This window comes from Rhea pennata, chromosome 5 (genome assembly GCF_028389875.1).
Source record: "Rhea pennata isolate bPtePen1 chromosome 5, bPtePen1.pri, whole genome shotgun sequence".
Classification (NCBI taxonomy): Eukaryota; Metazoa; Chordata; class Aves; order Rheiformes; family Rheidae; genus Rhea; species Rhea pennata.
The window spans coordinates 51,914,521-51,931,191 of NC_084667.1; the positions used below are offsets into that span (position 1 = coordinate 51,914,521).

The window sequence follows — 16,671 nt, forward strand, 5'->3', positions numbered from 1 at the left end:
CTCATAGATTCTTATCCCACAGAATCTGACAAACTGATAGAAACTCCTTGTTTTAAGTATGTGATGAAAAGGAAGGGAAGAATAAATCCTTAACTGGTGCAAATTAACACAGATTTATTGACTTCAGGGCATGTTTACAGTTGCTGAAAATCTATACCAGAAATTACAATTCTGATTTAAAAATACTATCACCTTTGAACTGTGTATTTGAAGTTGTTGAATTCTTTCCTCTATCTGTAGCATGAAGTTTTATGACAGCCCTTCCACCTTACCAAAAGGAAGAAAGTATAACCTAGATTTACTACCAAATTATATAAAGTTAAGTAAGGGGGACTTGTCTGTTAGAGGAACTATTTGTGGACTTTGAAGATTTGCAAAAGATGTGGATTTTATCATATATGTTCATATTAGTTTGCCAACAAGGTATTCCAAGCAAGAAAATTTTCACAGAACATTTTTACTTACTGCTGTGCAATACTAGGGCCTGATTCTGCAACCATTCAGTCATATATCTAACTTAAATGTATTAAAGCTTGCTGAAATAATCCTATTTTTAAGCAAAATTCCTCATTAAATTCAGCTGGGACTTTTATTCAAAAATTCACGTTCCAGTTTGGCCCATGGGAATATTCAGATGAAAATAAATCAGTCCTGGACAAAGGGGATGTGTAAAAACAATACAAAAGGCTCATTTAATAATTTCCATTATGTAAAAAAGCAATCTTGAATAACTTTGACACACCCCCCCATTTTAATGTTAAATAGGACATACTAAAGCAAGAAAGAAAGGATACCAGAGTAGAATGAACTGATTTTCAGCCTTCCTTCAGGACTTAAATTCTGAAACATTATTTGTTTATTTCTTCTTATTATTATTAACCCATTTTAATTTACACATTGTTCAAAATTTGTAGCTAACAGCAACAACTGTTAAGCTTTTATCTCTTAATTATAACACAGAAATTTGAAACCATAAAGTAAATCAGTTTGCAACCCACTTAGTTTTCTAGCATATTCTTTAAAAATGAAATGCAAACTCAAGCCATTCCTAATAAGCTGGACTTTTGAGGATTCTGTGTCTACTGAAATTAGAAATAGTATTTTTCCTATCAGTAGAAAGACTATTCCAATACATATCTTTCTATACAGAATATTTTAAAATATGTATGTCATAAAAATCACATTTCTTTGCAGATGTATTAACTGGAATGACCTTCAGAGGGTCCAGGTCTTACCAGTGTAACCAACAATAAAGAAGCGTGATCTAGGAAATACTTAGTATGCTTAGAATACATATATACTTTCCTCTTCTGCATTTGATTCTTGAAATAGAGTGAATACTATTTGGCTTTTATCCATAAAACACTAACAATAACAATACATAAACAATAGGAAAAAAGAATGAGTAACATGAATCATCCAATGTTTACCTTTTTATGGAACTGGCAGTTATAAAAACTGAGAAAGAAAATCCTGTTCTCATAGTCTCAAATCTTCCTAGAGAATTTTTCACAGGGCTATGAAGAAAGATTGTTTTTTAAGATGAGATAAAAAAGTTTTGTTCTCTTTTCATTTCTTTTATGTTTCAAATGTAAAAAAGCAGAGAAAACTACTTTGATTTAAAAGAATTATTTGATAATGTTTCATCTGCAGGATGTATGACTGAGTTTATATATGGGAGCAGCTCTTTAATTCCCATCTGCCTAAGTCTTTTTAAGATAGGATCTTTAAGGTTCACAGCTCAAACGGCCCTAAATTTAGAAGATGAAACTTTTAAAATTATTAGGCATCAAGGATGCCAGTTTACATAGCTACACAGAAAAACATTCACTAATTAATTACAATGTGTGAATAATTCAGTTCTGAACAATGGGTAAATTAGTTTTGTATCGCCATCTAAAACTTCACAATGGATAGTCCACACATGTAACAACTACTGTTATTCAGTTGCACAGAAGGCCCTTTTAACTCTTAAGGCTTAGTGGAGATCCATTAATTCTATGTGATTTTGATGTATTCCAGTGGGAAGGAGGCAAATATAAAGAAATTGTGAGCATATATAGGATTGGAGAGTTTCTTTGTTTTCTCTGAAACAGTAATCTAGAGGAACATGACTCCAGTTTAAAAGAGCTACTAGGTCTGGAAATGTAAAGTTGAGATTAAAGTGATTTTCATTTCCAGATCTGGTATAAAAGTGGTCAAATTCAGTTCTATTCTAGTTTTTTATTTCAGTAGAGTTCCTCTACTTATTTGCAATCTCAGTGAAGCTCGTACAGTGTTTTTATAAAGATACTGTCTGAGATTTTTACAGCTGCCAATGGCATTTAGAAATATTAATTTTGTGGGAAAGAGCCCCCCAAAGAAACATTGGATATATGAACAAAACTTTATAGAGAGGGTGACCAACTGTTTTCTGATATACAACAGAATTCTAATTGACCTGGAAAGAAGTACAACAAATATAGCCTGAATTTGGGTAGGTGAAACGTAACTGGTAAACTTATAGTCGTTAAAACTAAACCTAAATTCATCCCAGTTGCACCAGTCTTGTACGTACTTATATATTCTGTTTTGACTTTTTAAACTTCTACCTCATTATATACTGGTTATCTATACTTATCACCATATCAGCTTCCTGGCTGTGCACTGAATGATTGGACAAGTGTTTGTCTGACTGTTCTCACATCCTTTTTCCAAGGGCAGATGTCTGTGAACTGGTGTTTTGATTTTGATTCTTTCCAGTTATGTATATATGAGAAAACAAATTCTGTGCGTGAACCCATGTTCTTCAGTGCTTATTGTTAACAAAGCTGAGGCTGGAGAAACACACCTTGCGTATAAGTGGTAAGGTTCATTATTTTTCTGAGTTCCTGACAGAATTCCTTCTCACATCTTAGGCCATTCCCAAAGAATAGACATATAAATTCCTGCAGGAACACTGCAACACTGTAACCTTAGTATTATACTAAGGCAAATTTTGAAGCATAATACTAGATAGAATAGCCGTAAGTCTTTTACTTGAACTAATAGATCTATAAAATAATCTCTTGCTAATATGACAAATTAAACACAGTGAACAGAAACATGGTCAGTGATACAGAGTAAAATAATTTAAAGCAGTAGATCTCATTCAGTCAGAAATACTTCATTCATCTTAATAGCTACTGCATACCTTCTTTATGTAGCAAAAAGTCAGTAGCAATGGGAGGGCTAAATTCTTTGGTTTTAGGCACAAATACCGAGTAATTCCATGGCCCAATCCAGCTCCCACTGAGATCCAGGAGTTTTTGAATGAGACTGTAGAAGATCTGGCAAATCATTTGACATTGTATGTCATTGAGATGACAGGGCCATTTCCTGCCTGCCCACAACTGAATGTAAATTGTAAGAGAACAAAGAATACTGATCAAAATCTAGCTATACAATTGAGTGAAAGCAGATCTGCAAGGAGCCGGCAGATGCCAGAGTTTAGATGAGTTTTTGTACATTAAATAAGCAACCAACATTAGTATTCTGTTTTGTTTACATTTATCATTACCATATGTCAAATTAGGAAAAAAAATCCCCTTAGTCAGATTGTTATTTTGGAGCAGTAGCTTCGAAATATTTTCAAATACAAAATGAGGCAATTTAATAGAAACTGCTGCAGAACCTAACTGTGGCATCTTTATTAATCATACTGAAATTGTTCTTAAATAAAACAAGATAACTATATTCCACACTACACAAAAAATTAACTTTATTTAAAAATTCCATCTTTAGTATTAATTAATATAAATCATCAACAGTAGCAGGAGTAGACACCAAACAGCAAAAGTAAAAAATAAGAAAAAGAAATAGGAATAAATGTACAGTAGTCTCTCTAGTCAAAAGTCCTGTTAATCTTTGGCAACATTCACTGTATGTCACTAACTGGCTGTTTACATTTTGCTTTACATTTCCAGTTTTCTTCACCTATGTATAAACAGGACAATGTTGATATTTTGTAAGAGTATCTACATAAAGTTTAATTAATTAATCTCTCCTCAGCAGATAAATCTAATCCCTGCACTTTTTAGCAAGAGTGAAGGCTTTGTATGAATGCAAGAACATATTACACGCATTAGCAACTCTAAAGAGATTAAAATAAGGCACCCACATTCTAAATTGTCTGGTTTAAATATCAGTAAGATTATTCTGCTGACAACTTCAGCCTTCCATTTTGGCCAAAGACCATAGGACTGTATTTGCTATTTATCTTTGTGAGTTAATTGCATAAATTTCTTAGCCCAATATTTGTACAGAATTCTTGTTTCAGTAATGAGATCTTCACCTGTGTAAAATCAGAAAAGATTAGGTGAATGATCTGTACATTAACATTCTTCTTCAAACATCCTATGAGACTCAGGGAGTTCCAAGATTCACTTATCCAAGCAAAAGCTCTTGCAGCCCACATCAATCAAACATTGTGCCATGTTTTCTGGAAAGAAATTAAGCTAGGAAAATGACAGCTTAGAATTGTTGGTCTCGTTTGAAAACAAAAGATCAATTTACATGTTCTTCCTCAGCAAAAATTCCAACCTCACTGCTTAGTGGTTAGAAGAAATTTGTATTAAAAATAGGAGGCTAAGCAGTCTACTTCTAAAAGGAAGTTTAAAAAGGCTAGGATTTGCAGACTAGCTAGTTGCAAATAGGATTTCTGACACTATTTCATATAACACTCCTTACTTAAATGTCATCATGGTTTGGGGACCAAACTGTGGCTTATTATATACGCTATTTTGTTTGCTATGAGAAATCTTTCTAGATTGCAAATATGTAATAGTTGAGTTTGCCAACCTATCACTCTGTTCCAGAGAAGCAGGCAAATAAATTGTAATTTCATTGGTAGGGCCTACATAAATTGTCAAATACAAAGAACCTAGCTGCCTGCCTTTATTTAAGATACTGAAAGTAAACAAGAATTTTCAAACATAACAGAAAAACAGAAAAATGGATTAAAAACCATTTAGTGCTGTATTTCAACCAGATCATCAGAATTATGGCCATATTGAAAATACTGCTAGCAGAGATAGGCCCAGACTAAAAGCTCAGCTAAAAATATCTTGAACTATAAACCAACTCAAAATGGAAGTGTGCTTGCAATGAGTGGAACCAAAATCTTTTATTCCAGTGTAGGCCTACGTACAAGGCCTGTACGTAGGCTTGCTTGTGAGCTCCTGTAGGTACAGTGTGAATGCTACAATATTTACCTGGAATATTATCAGTCAGGGAAAAATTAAAAAAAAAAAAAAAAAGAAAAAAGCAACACATCCCGCAGCAGCTACAGGACTAATGAACAAACGTTTGGCATCAGAACGTGGTTTTGCTCCCTCTCACCTGCAGACAAGAGCACTTCTGCTGAGCAGGGACCAAAGTGACACGTCAGTCGTAGCGCATCTGAATCTGGACTCAGTTTTACTGTGATCTACAGCTCGCGCGTGACAAAAGCGCTAGGATTAAAACCAAGACGGCTCCGCTCGCCCTCAGAGCCCGCACCGGCCCTGCCGTCGCTGTGGCACGTCCCCTCCTCGCCCAGACCCCCCCAAGGAGGCGCTTCCTCGGCGCGAGCCCCGCGGCGCCGCCGGCCGCTCCCAGGCGAGCGCCGGGCACCTCGGGCGCAGCGCGGGCCCCAGCGGCGACGCCGCCTGGGAAGAGCCCCGATCCCGGCGGGATTTCCCCCGGGGGGGATCCCGGCGGGGCAGGAGCGCAGGGGCCTCGGCGCGGCCTCCCGGCGGAAAACGGCCACTGCCGGGCGGGGGCGTCGCGGCCGCGCGCCGCGGCGGTGCCGCCCCTTGGGGGCCTCGGGGGAGGGGGGGGGCGGCTTCGCCCCCGCGGCGGTCCCCGCCCGTCCGTGCGGGGCTCTTACCTCCGGGCGAGCGGGGAGAGGAGACGGGGGAGGGGCAGAGCAGCGCGGCGGCGGCGGCGCCGGGCTGGGGCGGCCGCGGGCCGCGCCGCCGGGCGCGAGCGGCTGCGGCGGGAGGGCGAGGGCGCCGGGGGCGGGGCCGCCGCGGAGGGGGCGGGGCCGCTGCCGCAGTCACCCTCGCACATACCGCGCCGGGGAGGAGAGAAAAAGGCCCCGCGCCGGCGGAGGGATACAGCGCGCCATATATAGCGCGGCGGCGCAGGCTCACGGCCCCAGCACTCCGCGGGAGCCGCGCCGGCAGCAGGCAGCACCGCCGCCGCTCGTGGTCGCGCAGTCCGTGCCGCCGCCGCCGCGCCATGGTAGGTAGCCGGGCAGGCAGCCCGCCCGCCCGCCTGCCCGCAGCAGCCGGCGGGCGCGGGGGGGCGGCGGCGACGGGGCGGCGCGGCCGGCGGAGCGGCGCTTTCCGCGGGGAGCCGAGCCCCAGCGCCCCCCTTCCCCCGGGGCGCGGCGCGCAGCTGCAGCCCTGCCGCCGCCGCTTCCTTCCCCTTGGCGCGGCCTGCGAGCGGGCGCCCCGGCCCCGCGCCCGCCCGCCGCCCTCGGCGGGGGCCGCATGGCGCCGCCCGGGCCGGCAGCCCGCCTCGCCCTCCCGCGCTCCGCTCCGGAAGGGGCCGCGGCTGCGGCCGGGGCCGGGCGGGGGCGCGCGGCCCCCGCGGCGAGGGCGCTGCCGCCGCCCTCCCCCCCCCCCCCCCCCTCCCCGCGCGGCGGGGGCGCGGGCCGCGCCGAGGCTCCGCGCGCCGCTCGGCACCAGCTGCACTGCGCAGGGCGCGGGGGGGGGGGGAGGGCACCGCGCTGCTGCACTGCCGCAGCTACTGCGCCCCCCCCCCCCCCCAAAAAAAAAAAAAAAGAAAAAAACCCGCAGCACCGGCGAAAGCCCGTGGCTGTGCGCATTACATCATGTCTCCTCCTCTTCCTCCCCGGCGCCCGCGCACCCCCGGCGGGGCTCGCCGGGGCGCAGAGCGCGCTGCTGCGCTGGAAACTTTGCCGTGCCCGCAGGGGGGCTGGGCGGGGGGCGCGGGAGCCTTCCGCGGCCCCGGAGCGTGCTGCCGCTTCCTCCCCGGCGCCGGGGTCCGGATGTTTGCGGGAAGGGGTGGCCGCGGGGGAACAGCCGTGCCCTTCCCGAGGGGCGGGCGGAAGGGCTCGCCGCGGCGCTGCGCTCCCAGCTGGAGGATGGGGGCAGCCCGGAGCGCAGCCGCCGCCGCTGGAGAGGGAGGGGAAACGGGGCCGCAGTGCAGCAGCGGGTGGCTGCGGCTCGCCTGGCGGGGGCCGGCGCCTGTTGCGCCCCGGGCGGCGCGGCGCGCTCAGCGCGCCCCCCCCCCCGTAACCTTGGAGATGCGGCGTCTGCTTCGCATTTGCAAACGCATCGCCCGTGGGGCTGCGCTGCCACCCTGGACCCCTCAGGAGGGAAAGAGGAAGGGCTGGGATTTTCCCGGTCGTTTTGTTTCCTATGAGAGCAGCGAACGCAGTCGCAGGCGGACCTCTAATCGCATTTTGGCAATCTGGGTGTTCCTCGCTCCTGTCTCTCCATCTCCCCTTCCTGCTGGGGAAGGCTGACATCACTAGGACAGGATCTGATGACTTGGCTGGGTGGGGTGGCTGCTCCGGCGCTAGGTACCTTTGTCCTGGTAGCTAGGGCGAGCGGGCAGTGTTTGCGCCTGTTGCTTAGGGGAAGGTGAACCCCTCGGAGTACCGTGCGGTGACTTTGGGTCAGCTTGCGTGCTTTTGTTGCAGCATATGCAAGTTTTTTTTTTTTTTTCCCCAAAATACTCTGATCTTAGAAGCATCTCGCGAACCCCAAATAACGAGGCAATAAAGCGGTGCTGTCAGATTTTTACCGAGGTGTGTCTCTTTCCTATTCTGCAGGGCATGAGTTATGTAAATTATTAGGTAATCCTTAAGGAAAAATTGCCTCTTTGCTGTCAAATGAAAATGTCTAAAGCCAAATTGGGTTCTGGACCCAACTTCTGCAGTTATTTAACAAAAGCTAAGGAATTTGAACTCTCTATCTTTTCTCTTGCACCAGTAATTGGTGTGCATGTGGGGAACTGTTTAATTGCATGTAGATATTAAAAAGAAACTAAAAACTATCTATGGTGGAAGCACTGTATACATTATTTAACACCTACAGCAGCCTTTCAGTGCTACCCTGTTCCCCTGTAAAGACCCTAAAAGATCATATAGCTTGTTAATTCTCCCATTATATTTGTTGTTATTCTGCATAGTTAAGTGGGCTTTATTCTTGGGTTTAGGCAAAAGAAGGGTTACAAGATGCCTGTATTTTCTGACCTGCAAAATTATTTTGGTATTCATCCTGTAAAGTGAGTTTAAAAGGAGTTACTTTGTTCTCCAGCATCTGCAAGTAGATATGTGGAATGCAGTTTTTTCTGAAGTGATTAGGAAATGCACATTTTCTTATTAAAGTATTTAGTTCCTTCAAGTGCAAGTAACAGCTTCTGTGGTGCTTTACCCTTACAGAAAAGAGACTTCGGGAAGAATATGGTTAGTGTCTGGAGAAGCCCACTTGATTGCCCACTGATCTGTAAATCTTTGGATGCAGCAGTGGCCTCTTGATATAGGAGGTCATGGGCAAGCATCTTAAATTTTGCCACTTAAAATGAGTTATAAAACCACCTACGTATCAGTGGAAGGCAGCATAATCAAACTGTATGGTTTTAAAATGGTGAAACAGTTGTGACACTAGATGATGATGGCACTCTCCTTTCAGAGATGGCTAAAGCCATGATAACCAAGCTGTAATTCCTCCTACTGTTACAAAACATCAGTCCTCCCTATTTCCTGTGCAGTAGGGTAATATCTGATGAAGGCTGTTTTGGGGGAGGGGAGAAGTATGACAGTTTTGTAGTGTTAGATCACTAGGTGGCACACTTGTCTCTAGCCCAATAACGTGTAAATACCCCTTCACTGCATTAGGGTCAATATTGTTCTGGAAACAACATCTAATGTGATGTGAAACTCCTAAATACGTCATGAAGTATTTTATGCCTCTCTGCCCAATTACAAGGAGCCTGCCATGTGTTCTTCACTGGACCAAACTGGATTCCCTGAGCTGAAGGATGATGGTGTTATCTGATTCCTAATGTGCAGTTTAGTAATAAGTTAGTTTATATGCTTTCAGAAACATTACATTATGTTGTTTAGTGGAACCTCTCCTTTCAGAGGTAGAATTCCAGGGGTTAGAAGTTGCTTTGTAAAAGTAATAACACATTACTGCTGAAATTTAAAGGAAGTTGGGTATCTCATGGCTTGACATAGCCAGAGGTAAGCAGTGTTCTAAAATGTTCTATTCTTCACCTAGGCTGATCAGCTGACTGAAGAACAGATTGCTGGTAAGTATTTTAATGGTGAGATTTTCTATTGGCTAACTTGTAACTAAAAGTATATACTTACCTCAAACATTATAGCAAAATGAATTTACCAACAGCTTCAGACACATTCTTCCCCTTAAAAAAAAAAAAAAAAAAAAAGAGAGAGAGAGAGATTATTGGCTCCTCCTCTTAATTTAGACTGCTTCTGTCTTGGATTCCATATAATTATTCTAGACTTTCAGATCTGAGCCAAGTCCTAGATTTTTTTTTTTGAACAGAAATAGAAATTGCTAGACTCTTGAGTGAGCTTCTTGTACTCAAAGCAGAACTATGGGCTTCTTTTAAGCAAGTGAAGATAAACTTGAAGTGAAATGGCAACAAATAATCTAAAACTGACCTGTATTAATGGATAATAGATCAATGCTTTTTGAGTAACTTCTCAAGTGTGCCAGTAACTCAAACTGGTTGGGAGAAGGAGCATTATCTGAGCTTTTGGAGACTAGTCATCCAGTTGTGGTTAATGCCAATTCTTACTGTCTAGTGACTTAAAAATAGGTGATAAATGACAACACTTACTGTTCCTGTAACTCTGTTAATAGTGAGCTGTCCACAGGCTATTTGAAACATTAGATTCCTTTCACTTACCTCAAATAACTGCTATGCATGGTGCAATTGTGAGTCAAGCAAAAGGATGTTGAAATGCTTTGTACAGGTATAATGCACATGCAATAATACAGTATGTTGAAATTTAGTGTACATAGTTAGGGGGGTGTTATAACACATTTTCAAATAACTTCTGAAAATGTTAATTCTACAGGTACAGGGATGTGGTTGGATTAAAAGATGCTTCTTAAAATTTTACAAGGCATAGACTGGGATACATTTCTTCATATGCTGTTTTCTTATGGTGGCAATATTACTAAACCATGGGACTGTCTCTACCTCTAGAGTTCAAGGAAGCCTTTTCCCTATTTGACAAAGATGGTGATGGTACTATCACAACAAAAGAACTTGGAACTGTCATGAGGTCATTGGGCCAAAATCCAACAGAAGCGGAACTGCAGGATATGATCAACGAGGTAGATGCTGATGGTAAGTGTTGGAAAGGTGGTTCTTAATGCTGTGGTCATCTAGAGCATATGTTTTCCAGGCATGGACTGCATGAAGAAGACTGTGACACTGTTCTCTATATTTGAAGCAGTGTTTTAAAATGCTTGATAGAATCTGAACGAGAGGGGTGTCTGTTTTCTGCTTACTCTCTGTACAGAACAAAGAAAGGTGCTAGCAGTTTTAGAATTTAAGATGAAGGATCTGCAGAGACAAACCAATATATGCAAATGTCGTTTTTTGGTTTTAATATTCTTATGAGTCACAAACTTCCTTTTGCTACCTGACTTGCCCTGACCTGCAAGGTCACACAGCTTTCCTCTGTATGTTCCCTTAGTCAACCTGTGTTGGTCTTAATACCAGAACTAATGCCACTAGTTCTATGTTTAAGGCCAAAAATATGGTGAGGATGGAGTAATACTAAATTGTTGCAACATGAAAATGCAACAAGGGGAGACTTCATGTGGTCTAATGTTGCGTATTGGATTATTAGTAGATGTAGAGGGATGTTTTTTGAAGCTATTAGCTTGCAAAAGCAGGGAAACACTCATATCAAAGGTGATCAGAATCACTTTAAATGGATGCCAGAAAGGGTAACTGAAAGCTTTGTTTTGGAGACTCTAGTCAAGCTAGCAGTTAAAAAATGAAAAATGCCTCCCGTGCTCAATTATATCAGAGTTTTGATCTTGTATGTTGACTGTTGTGATACTGAAGTTTTCGTAGTTTCTCTGGAAAAAAGAAGAGTGAATGAAGTATATCAACAAGACTACTTGATTATAACAGACTACACTAATCTAAACCTACTTGCCTTAAAGTGCAAGTTGCCCCTAATTGCAAACTCTTGGATGATTTTTGGATACTCATGATTTGCAGTACTAAATATGTTGGATATAGTGTTTTTTTTCTAGGCTACGTTCTGCAGTGCTGCACTAGTTGATTAAAAAATGAAAAGAGACTAAAGAATTCAGATAAGCATGCCCTACCCATCTATTTCAACTTGTTTTTATGGTAGAATGCTTTATTTTTCTACATATTCATTGAAATTTCTTTTTAAAGCTGAATATGAGCTGTATTCTGATTTAGCTGGTGAATAAGGCTGGCCATGAGTATAAAGAGCTGTGTGTCTCATTAATTTCAACCAGGAATCCCTGAGCTGCAAAGACTTTTGTTTATTTGCTTTTGGTTTCTCTTCTGCCCCTCTCCCCCTCCCCCCCCCCTTTTTTTTTGGGGGGGGGGATAGATCTTAGTTGTACAGAGATCTTAATGCATTGGCTTGGCATACACAGCTGTATCCTGACTGCACTAATCTAGTTTCTGCTGTTTCCAAGAACTTTTGTTTCTTTACCATACCACTCTTCTCACAACTTTCAACAACCTCAAGGCTGAATCCTTATTTTGAGTGGAGAATTTGCAAGTCCTCCGAGAGTGAGGCCTGGACTTTGCCAGAGATTTTCAGTCTTGCAGTGAAATAAGTATCCAGAACACAGAATGCAAAGTTGTTCAGAAATGCCAAATAGCAGCTTTTTAGCAGGTTTTTTTTCATGTCAGTTGAATTTGCAAATACTTGTTACCTTTCAAAATTGTGCATTTTCTGTAGTGTGCAGCATGCATTGATAGGGAGTTTTCTAAACAGGAAACATTTGAGCACCGTAGTGCAGCTTTTTTCGCGTTTTAGATAATATGAATTTGTCAGTGCCTACTCCAGAGCAGCATCCCAGATATTCCAGATCTCTGGAATTGCCCACAGCAGTTTAGATTTTTTAGTTGACAAGAAGTTTTGGGGAGTGATCTGAAGCAAAGATAAGTTCTTGTATCTGTTAACCTTGGAGCATCAGACTGTCAGTTTACATGCAGCTTAGGTGGTGAACGATGTGGTTGACCTGAAGAGAAAGCAACAATCAGTTTCATGGCACTGAAACACTGGTGACGGTGGCTATTGCAGACTGTAAAAGCAAAAAGGCAGTGGTAGCAGTTTAAGGGAAAGATCAGGTTCTTATATAAGAATAGCTCTCAGAATCTGTCGGTCTGATTCTTGTCCCTGGTTAAATTAAAAGCCAACTTTATTTTTAAAGAAGAATGTGAGAATTAAATTTATTAATTTCTTTTCATTAAGGCAATGGCACTATTGACTTTCCTGAATTCTTAACCATGATGGCCAGGAAAATGAAGGACACAGACAGCGAGGAAGAAATCCGTGAGGCATTCCGAGTCTTTGACAAGGTATTCCTAAATGTGCAAATATTCCTCAGAAGCAGTAAAGCATCTTTTCCTCAATGTTTTTTCTCTATTTGTGTAGAAGGAGAAGTCTTTTCAACTAGAATCAGGGGAATAGATGACTTGCAGAGCAGGCTGGTTATACCCATGTAAATGGCAGGACTAAGCTTAAGGCATTTCCATGAAGAAAGCTTTCTGGCCTTTCTAGGAATGAAGACCAGTAGAACTTGATGTGTGGGGTTTGTTTTGGTGGTACCTTTACTATGTTCCCTCCTAACCTTCTGACTTCAGAGGAACAGGGAAATGTTTGCATGGATGCAGAACATCTTGTACTTTCTATGAAGACTTTTGAAGGTGAAGTCATGTCATCAGTATGTACAAGAAATGAAACATCACATGTTGCGTCTTCAGGATGTGGACTGAGGTTACTGCAGAAACCTTAAGAGTTCAACTCCTTCCATTTTCATTAAGGACACCTGAGCGTACATGATGAAGAGGCTGTTCTAAAGATAACTTGTCAGAACAGGGGTTTTCCACCTTGGATTGCTTGGATATTACAGTTGTAACAAGAACTGCTTTGCACAATGACTGATGCGGCTCCTAAGCTAATGTATACACATGTGTACAAGGAGGTCTCACTCCACACTTTACATGGAGAGGATGCCAGCTTCTGGCCTTTTGCTGGGATACGTGCTAGAGAGTGTTTGACTGGGTAGTACTTCGTCTCTTCTGGGTAAAACATCTTCAGATTTTCGTGCTTAATGCCATCGAGGTCATTTATTGACTAGTGATTGTATGTACGACACCATCTGAACTCCAACTTTCAACTACTGTCCTAAGCTAAACTCTAAAATAATCCTTTATGTTGACAAAAAGGGCAGTTTCTGAAATAGTCATGACTGTGCTCTAGGTGTGGATATTACTAATAGAACTGACAGGAACACTGGCATAGTGACAAATTAGAATGTCATTTTTAAGCTTTTGGCATCTTTTTTTTTTTTTTTTTTTTTTTTTTTTTTGCAGCTGCATTTAAATAGAATTTATTCCTCCTCCTTTCTCCCCCCCCGAAAGTGTTTGACTTGTTCTAGAACATTTTACCTAGGAAGCCTAACCTACATACAGGAAATGTCCTTCAGGAAAAAAAAAAAAAAAAAGAAAGAAAGAAAACCTTTAGAAGCATTCCAAGGGGCTAATCACAGCTATAAACCAGGCATGTAGCTACTGTTATAGTACAGATACCACTATAGCTTTTTCTGCTGTTATACCTGCTTCAAAGGTGATGTGACTATACTTAGTGTAGGGGTACACAGAGTGCATTTCACTGAGTCTGTATTTGTCCCAAGTATCATGAGACTAATTCAAAAACAGTCACTAGAAGCCTGGATTTAGTTTCAGAGTTAATTAGTGTCAGGATTGTTGATCTTGGGTCTTGTGCAACTCTTCCTCACAGGATGGCAATGGTTATATCAGTGCGGCAGAGCTACGTCATGTTATGACAAACTTAGGAGAAAAGCTAACAGATGAAGAAGTAGATGAAATGATCAGAGAAGCAGACATTGATGGGGATGGGCAAGTCAACTATGAAGGTAAGATGCTTATCTTGACTTGAAACAGTCACACAGATTTTGAATGATCTGTTGGCTTTATCTTAGACACTTGCCCAGTTTATTCGGTTCCCCATTTCTGTGGGCAAAAACAAACTCTAGATGCAATGAAAGATTTTACACCTCCTGCAGCTGAGACTTATCTAACAGCTGATAGTGACTTTTTATCTTTTCAGAATTCGTACAGATGATGACTGCAAAGTGAAGAGACCTCCTTTACACCTTTTTTCCTCTAGAAGAATCAAATTGAATCTTTTACTTACCTCTTGCAAAAAAATGTTCATTTATTCATTCTGTTTCTGTATAGCAAAACTGAATGTCAAATACCTTCTGTCCACAAACTGCATGTAATGGTTGGTGGTCCTGTCCCCAAAAGATCAAGTTAAACATCAGTTTTACGATATAAATAATTGTACTACCTTGAAAATAATAATTAAAAAAAGCACTTAGTGAACTCAAAAGTTCCATTTGCTAATGACTATTACACTGTTTGGGCTGGCCAGTTTTTCATGCATGCAGCTTGACAATTGAGCACAGTCAGACATTTGTATTAAAAGGAAAAAAAAAACCAACCTAAAAATCCACTCTTTTGTTCAATGGTGGATTCTAGTTCAATTTGTAGTATAAATTGTCATAGCTGGTTTACTTTAAAATTGGTTTATACCTCAGGATGGTATGCAGCAAAAGTGGTTGAAGGATTCAAAACTTAGAGAATGCCCTAAAGGTTGAATGGTTCTCCTGTACGTAGCAGTGTGCTCCAAAAATATGATGATCTTAACTATGGATGGCATGTCTGTGTTATAATATTGGTTTAACATTGTCTGCATTGCACTATAGTGAAACGGGTGTCGGGCTGTTACCGTTCACAAAATTTTTAAAAGAAACCTTCACCAAGGGAGCATCTTTGGACTCTCATATTTTTAAAACCTTCTGAACCATGACTTGGAGCTGGCGGAGTAGCCTGTGGACTTCAGCACAACTGTCAACATCGCTGTTCAAGATACTACAATTTATGTCCATTCCAAGTTGTAAATGCTAGTCTTTTTTTTTTTCCAATAAAAGACCATTAACTTAAAGGTGGTGTTAAATGCTTTGTAAAGCTGAAATATATATATAATTGAGATGATAAACCAAAAAAGCAGTAGGAGGGAAGTGTTCCTATGAATGACTTGCTGCTAAATTATAATGCACATGTATGCAATAAGTTATCCCCTATCTTTTCAAGATGGCAAGAACTGACCTCCTGTAACCCAAGACCTTTGCTATAAATAAATGAACTTGTGCTTGCCTTTCATATTACGACAATGTTAATTTAGTTGGTCTCAAAGTCATGTAATGCTGACTCGTCAACTATCAGCATAGAAGTAACACCTCATTTCACTAAAGTGGAGAGCTCTCAGCATGCATGTTAATACTGGGGAAACATGTATAGGTTTTTGGGTTTTTTTTGACAGGTTATAGAAACCAGTTGGAGAATTTAAACAGCATGGACTTTATAGATCTGTGTGATTCTCAAACATGCCAAAAATGCATTTCTCTACCCACAGAAAGGGGGAAAAAAAAGACATTTCTCTTACAATATGTTAAAATTAAGCCTTTTTGGAACCTTGGGCTACTGTTCTTGACTAACTTATCAAACACTTGCATGAATTTTGTGGGGTGGAGAAGAGGACTAGGGTTAATTTAAAAACTATCTTGTTACTTCTGCTTTGCATGCACTAGCAGTGCTTAGTCATTCCAGGTCTTTGAGTAAAGTGTTCTCTAATTAATCCTTCAGCTTCCCCGTGAATGAGTGGCAAAGCAGCCATGTCTGCTCTTCTTTGTTTGAAAGAAGAATGCTCTTCCCCCCCCCCTTTTTTTTTCCTTTTGTTTTTTAAAAAGCAGAGCCTCCATTTGGAAGGCTTTTATGCTTGGGAGGGAGGGACTACAGCTTAATCACTTGATTGTAAGTTTGTTTCTAAACATAACTGGAGTTGCAAACCTTAATTGCTATGCCTTTAGTGTTGGAGAGATTGAAACTATCTCTTGGAAGAGATGTGAGTCTCCATTCATCCTGTCTAACTGAGGTGCCTGTGTTGAGAACCTCATTGCTTGATGTGCAGCCAGTAAAAAGACATCTCCAGAAGGCAATTCAGACTGTCTGCCATTAGTGACCACGGAGAGTTCTGGGTGACTGTGTACCCAGACACCTTAACCAAGTGCCTAAAAGTTAGATGGGTTGAATCAAGGCAATTGTTCAGATCTCTTGTTCTTGTACAGGCTTTTGCTATGGCTGCGTATGCTGTCATAACAAACTTACTGCTATGATGGAAATACCTGGCTACTTTTTGAAAGAAAATTCTGTGTGGCAGCCACAAACTGCTACTTTGGTAGCATTTGGGAATTGCTGTATTGATTTTGTAGACCGGCTTTTAAAGAGAAATGTACTCAAGAGACAGGCAAGGTAGGAGCAATGGTTGCTGCTCTGAACTAATTACTT

The 16,671-nt window shown here is 41.9% G+C and overlaps 1 protein-coding gene across 1 annotated transcript; it reads left to right on the forward strand.

The window, feature by feature from the left end:
- The first annotated feature begins 6,063 nt into the window (after positions 1-6,063).
- On the forward strand, positions 6,064-15,486 carry CALM1 (calmodulin 1). Its single transcript, XM_062575939.1, has 6 exons — positions 6,064-6,243; positions 9,258-9,288; positions 10,216-10,359; positions 12,488-12,594; positions 14,039-14,174; positions 14,369-15,486. The coding sequence occupies exons 1-6, from the start codon at positions 6,241-6,243 to the stop codon at positions 14,395-14,397; spliced, it is 450 nt and encodes a 149-aa protein (XP_062431923.1). The 5' UTR covers positions 6,064-6,240; the 3' UTR covers positions 14,398-15,486.
- Positions 15,487-16,671: the final 1,185 nt, after the last annotated feature.